Source organism: Apodemus sylvaticus, chromosome 3, assembly GCF_947179515.1.
Source record: "Apodemus sylvaticus chromosome 3, mApoSyl1.1, whole genome shotgun sequence".
Taxonomy (NCBI): Eukaryota; Metazoa; Chordata; class Mammalia; order Rodentia; family Muridae; genus Apodemus; species Apodemus sylvaticus.
This window is the reverse complement of record NC_067474.1, coordinates 135,599,332-135,605,331: the sequence shown is the minus strand read 5'-3', so window position 1 is coordinate 135,605,331 and position 6,000 is coordinate 135,599,332. Positions and strand designations below refer to the sequence as shown.

The 6,000-nt window shown below is 59.5% G+C and overlaps 1 protein-coding gene across 1 annotated transcript in view; it reads left to right on the top strand.

The window, feature by feature from the left end:
• The first annotated feature begins 1,281 nt into the window (after window positions 1-1,281).
• Window positions 1,282-6,000, top strand: part of Kcnq4 (potassium voltage-gated channel subfamily Q member 4) — a 50,985-nt gene continuing 46,266 nt past the window's right edge. The window contains exon 1 of the mRNA XM_052177231.1: window positions 1,282-1,881. Within this exon, the coding sequence (XP_052033191.1) occupies window positions 1,568-1,881 (314 nt within the window). The 5' untranslated portion in view covers window positions 1,282-1,567. The remainder of the gene's footprint in view (window positions 1,882-6,000) is intronic.

The following is a 6,000-nucleotide window of genomic DNA, read 5'->3' as shown; positions in this document are numbered from 1 at the left end:
GCCCTCCCTCCAGCCCTCCCGCTCTGGCGCTCAGCAGATCAATGCTGCCTTTGCTGACAGCTGAGAATCGAGCTTGCAGCCCGCCCACTCCCCCGCCCCTCCGGCTAGCTGTGTCCCCCGAGATCCTCCCGGAGGAGTGGAGAAGAGTTTGCTGCGGAAGCGCTTCACCCTGGGGCAGGGCCTGCGGAGGGAGCGTCTGGTTTGACCATCGCTTTGGGTTGGGGAAGAGAGAAGGAGGGCCAGCAAGCCCGGATTATCACCTAGCACAGGGTCAGGAGGGCGAAGGAAAGGGGCCAGTCAGCTCACAGCTGGAGACGGAGGTCAGCCACCGAGAACTTTGTGCTGGAGAGGGTGCTAGACAAAGTCCGGGCGGGGGCCTTTGCGAGTGCTTTGTCCGGTCCCCTAATACTGGCTCAGTTTACGTCTATTCTTCCTATCTGTCCTAAACAAACTTTCCTGGCTAGAGAGTGGGAGAAGGGGGGATCCCACCGAGGCGGAGATAGGATGAGAAGATGAGGGCAGGTCTGTAATCAGGGAGGGAGCGGCCCCTCTATTCAGGGTGATCAATTGGGGTCTCCTCTTTCAACAAGACGGGAGGAGAGACTCAGCTGTGAGCTACACCGCCCCAAACATTTCGGTAGCCGTGGGGCACCAGGTCCTTCGAGTAGCAGCAGAAGGAACAGAAAGAAGCTGCGGTCCCAACTTCACTCAGCGCATTTTAAACACCCCTGCACAAGAAACCAAGGGCATGACCCGACGGGCACACCTCCTCGCTTACACCACCCATCGCGCTGCACTGCCCGGCTCTGCACAGCCTTCTTCACTCCCATCCATCCATCCATCCATCCACTCACACTGAACCCACGCAGACCCACGGCTGGCCAGCCAACTCGCACAAGTAGACACTTCTCTGGACACAGACACCTCCACTCCACGATATGAGTGTCCCTCGAGCGACCGCGGCCACAACTCCACACTCCACGCCCCACTTTCCACAACCACTCACCAGGCGTCCCAACCTCCCTCCCCCCGAACCGGCCACCAGGGCCACCACTCGTACACGCCCGGCCTCGGGACCCGGCGCGCTGCCCGCGCCACACACTCCGGGACGGTACACTCGGACTGGGCGGACCGCGCGCCCTGCCCCGCCGCGTCGGGCGCGGGTCCCCCTCCCGGTGCTCGCCTCTCTCGCTCCCTCCCGATTTGGGAAGGCTGCCGCGGGGCGGGCGGGGGAGGGGCGGGGCGGGGCGGGGGAGGGTGACGTGTGAGCGGCGCGCCGGCGGCAGGTGGAAAGGCGAGCGGCATGGAGCGCGTAATAAGAGAGTTGGAGTCGGAAAGAGCCGCCCCAGTCGCCGGGGAAGCGGGCGGTCAGTACGGGCTCCCGCGGTCCCGAGGCTCCGAGCGACCGCCTCCGGACCCTGCGCGGATCCGGCTTGGTCCCTAGCCCCCGCCGCCTGCATATGCGCCCAGGGTCGCCTCGCCGGCCCGGGGTTCAAGCCATGCGACTCTGAGCTGCCCGAGAGCGCCCCCGCCCCGCAACGCCCCGGCCCCCCGCCCGGCGCCGCCCATGGCCGAGGCCCCCCCGCGCCGCCTCGGCCTGGGCCCCCCGCCCGGGGACGCCCCCCGAGCGGAGTTGGTGGCGCTCACGGCCGTGCAGAGTGAACAGGGCGAGGCGGGCGGGGGCGGCTCTCCACGTCGCCTCGGCCTTCTGGGCAGCCCCCTGCCGCCGGGCGCGCCCCTCCCTGGGCCGGGCTCCGGCTCGGGCTCCGCCTGCGGCCAGCGCTCCTCCGCCGCGCAGAAGCGCTACCGCCGCCTGCAGAACTGGGTCTACAACGTGCTGGAGCGGCCCCGCGGGTGGGCCTTCGTCTACCACGTCTTCATGTGAGTTGGGGACCCTCGCGCCCCTTCGCGTGCCCTGGCGCTGACCCCGTGTGAGCCAGACTCCTTGGGGACCACCACCGGTGCTGGCTCCACCTCTCTACCCTCCTGCCCCCGGGCAGACCCTCAGTCCTCCTTCTTGGACCCGAGCCCCCTTTTCGGTCTTCCAGCCTGACCTAAGCCCTGATCTCCCAGCCTTGACCCCTGTTGCCCTCGTGTCCAATCTCTTCTGCCTGCTCTCCTTAACTTTCATCCTGGTCGCAGAGCCCCATTGCTCTGGTCTGGCATTCAGATTCTTATTCATCTCTGCTTTACCAAGTCCGAAGCCTCCAAAGTAGGGTTCTCCTTTTCTTTTGTTCACCCCACCGTCCCTGTGTCCCAGACACAAAAGACCCTAGCCCCTACATTTTTTTTCTCTCCCCTCAGCTTCTGTAGCTATGTTGTGCTCCCACCTGATCCCCTTGGAGATTTTTCTCTTCAGAAACAGGCTGTACCCAGCTCCGGGCTGGCCCCTGATTGTCTAGGTGTCTAGGGTTCCTACAGCCCTCACAGGCCTGTGTGCTGTTTCCAGCTTTATCTGAGTCTTCTTTAGTCTTGCACTGCACCCTCAACTTCGAAGTAGCAGCCGAGGCAGCTGTCTGCCCTGTCCTGCCGTGCCCTGAAGGCTGGGCCCAGCTCTGCTGCCTTGCTGGCTAGCTGTACTAGGCCTGGCTCTGGGCATGGGGAAAAAGAAAGAAGAGAGGGGTATGTTTGGAAACAATGCCGCTGGGGCCCCTCCTCCCCTCAGCAGGCTCCTACAACTTTCAAAACACTGACCCCTCTTGGATGTAGAGAGTGAATTTTGGCAGCTCAGAAGGCAGTCTTGGGGGAAGGCCTGGCCGGGCCAGGAACATGAGAGGCCCAGGCCATATCGGTTAATGGGCTGGGCCCGGTGCTGAGATGCAGAGAAGTACCTGGGAGAGACAATGAGCTGCCCTTCCCACTGCCCGCTTCAGGGTCTCTGGGGCAGCCCACTTTGTCTACCTGAGTCACGTGACAATCTGTCCCTGTGCTAGACTTGAGTTTCCCTTTGTGCATGACAGCTTGTCCACCTGTCTGTCTCCATGCCTTGTGGGCCTATCCTCTTATTTTGATGCCTGTGTGTCCATCTGCCTAGCTACCTGCCTGTTCACCTGCCTGGCCACCCCTCTGTCTGGCTTTTCCCGCCTGTGTCTTTCTGCTTGCCCACATAAGTATACTCTCTTGCTTCTGCTCCAAGAGAACATGGGAGGCGAGGGGCACAGAATCTCAGGGGGAGAGGAAGGTGGTACCAGGAAGAACAGAGTAAGGAAACTTTCTATGGACCGACCCACTCTTAAGTACCTAGAGGTGGCCACTGTGGCTTTGTGCTGAGACCCCTGTGGCTTTGTGCTGAGACCCCTCAGGTTAAGACTTTGCAGGGTGTAAGGTCAGGCTTCGGATCCCAGTGAATAATCAGGAGCAACCCACATCTCAGTGCACCCAAAAAGTCCTGGCTGGACTCCTGTCAGGTGTAGCTGTCAGTGGAGTGATATAGTTCAGTGCTGGTGGGTTAGGGGCTCCAGTGTCCGTTGAAAAGTCAATGCACCAGAGCTAGAGGTGCATCTGACTGACGGAGCCCTGGATGCCATCATCAGAACAAAAGGAAAGGAAAAAGCAAAGAAAAACTGTGTGTGTGTGTATGAGTTGCATGGCAGGCCCCTTATGTGCCCAAGGGGGCTAAGACACGGGGCACAGCTGTGCTTTCCACAGGCTCCTCCCCAGAGGTGACTTTTCCAAGGCCTGGCTGGGCTCCTCACTTGGTTCCTTGGCCTCGGGCAGGGACGGTCAAGCGGAGATGGAAGCAGCCTAACCCAGACCAACCACTACTGTAGCTCCTTTAGAGGGGCCTCCCCTTCCTCCCAGGAGCTAAATCGGATGACACCTTTGCCCCACATCCGGCTCTTTCCGGGTGCCAGGAATGCCCTGGCTAGGGGCACCCGTGTCCTGGACACTTGTCTCCAGAAGCTCAGGGAGGAAGCATTAATTGGAGCCCAAGGGGAAGAAACATGGTGTGACAGTGTCTGCGTGTTTAGGTTTCTCAGGGAACTGGCCGTGGATAGATCTTGGAGGTCAAGGAGACTGAGGTGGCAGGAGCCCCTTCCTGTTGAGTGCTGTGTGACGCTGTGTTAGCTGAAAACCTCTCTGAGCATTAGATCTGTAGGTCAGTAGAGTGGGCAGAAATCCCCTATTTTGGGATTTCTTCATGGATGGGCTAACGGGTGGGAAAGAGCTGACTGAACAGTTGTCTGGGTGAGAGGAATAAGAATGGGTGTTCGCATTGGAAGTGGGTGGGGGAGGGAGGGAGCCTACACAGAGGTCTCTCCTGTTCTCTGAATTCCAGATATGGACTTTCTCAGGGTCTTGAAGTAGGGTCTTGCCAGGAAGTGTTTAGAGTAGCATTTCTAGCTCCCCCCTCCCCCATGCACGGGGCACCAGTTATGAGTCCCAGTTAGGACCTGTTTTCAGAGTCCCAGGCCAAGGGTGGGGTCCCACAGAAGAGCCTAGGAGAAGGGATTTGGGAAGGAAGATGCTGAGATACTTCCCTCACGCGTCATCTGGTCTCCCAGGACCCTCACCTTCCAGGACCCCTAGAGGTGGAGGATTGAGCCTCTCTTGCCTTCAGCTATGCCTCTGGGAAATGACCGCAGCCTGTCCTGTCTTCTCCTTGTAAAGACCAGAATGAAGTCACTGGACCCTTCTGGGCTCTCTCTCTCTCTCTCTAGGCCCTTAGTCCTACCACGTTGCCCCTTCACCCCAGTACCCCTGGCATGTATTTCTCCTGCCCCCACCCCAAAACTCCCCCACCCCACCCTACCCCCCAACCCCCATCCCAAGCCTTGTTCTCAGCACTTTACCAAGTCCTCATTACTGAGTCCCTCCCCTCAGACCGCACCAGCACCTCTGGGGTCCCAGGTGTGGAAGGGGCTGCCGGAGCACGCCCCTCCCCCATGCCCACTGGCTTCCCTGGCCACTGTCAAGTTCTCCCCACTCAAGCCTTGCTCCCAGCCCCCAGCAAACTTCTCCAAGTGAAGGTTTAAGGCTCTGTAAACATCCTCCCTCAGCCTTTTCCCTGGGGTCAGAAACTGTGGGAATGGGACGAGAAGGAGGGTAGCCACAGCTCTCCGGGCCTGTGCACTCCTAACCTTGGAGTCCCCCGACCCCAACCTCCTACCCCAAGCTTGTGAGACAGAGCCTAGAAGTTATCCCAGTGCAGGACACCCGGACCAGACCAGGTCAGTTCTCACATTCTGACAGCCCCCTCCTGACTCTGAGAAAACTAAGGCTCTGGAGACCAAAGTCATGTGACAAATTGGTAGCAGAAACTGAGGGCCAGACCTCGAGTCCAGACTCCCTGTCCAGAACCATTCCCTCTGCTCACTGAGGCCACCTGGAGTGGCCCGCGGATTTCAATCTGAGATTTCTGGCTTTGGGCAGGCACACACCCTTCCTAGCCTGGTGAGGCAGGCCCTGTTACCCTCCTCAGCTGACAGTTGAGGAAGAGGAAACCCAGGAAAGGTCATTCGGTTCACAAGGAAGAGCCTCAACCAAGAGTTGTCTGCCATCCACTGACCTTAGCTGGGCCAGGCCCCAGACCCCCCCAGAGCATCTGTGTCCCCAGCAGCCAGCACACCTGCAGCCAGGCGGTGGTGATAAGATTTTATAGAATTGGGTGGAAACTTCTGCTGTTTCTGGGGGCAGTCAAGCGTTCGTTGCAGAGAATAGCCCTGCCGCATGCTGTACCCACCACAGCCCTGACACAGGTACCCACAGATGTCACCCATGCACGTGTGTGTGTGTGAGTGTGAGTGTGTGTGTGTGTGTGTGTGTGTGTGTTAGCATCCTGGAGAAGGAAGTGGTGCTCCACCTTCTCGCTAGCTTCATAGACTAGGTCACATCAGATCAGAGGAGAGTCCTCCCTTAAGGCAGTTTCAGCCTTTCCCAGGGTTCAGGCTACCTTATGAGCAGCCCGCGGACTCTGATACATTTTGCTGGCTTAGGCTCCCCGCATAGCACCCCCTGAGCCCCTTTGCCCAATCCTGCTGTATGCGGCTGGGTCTATCA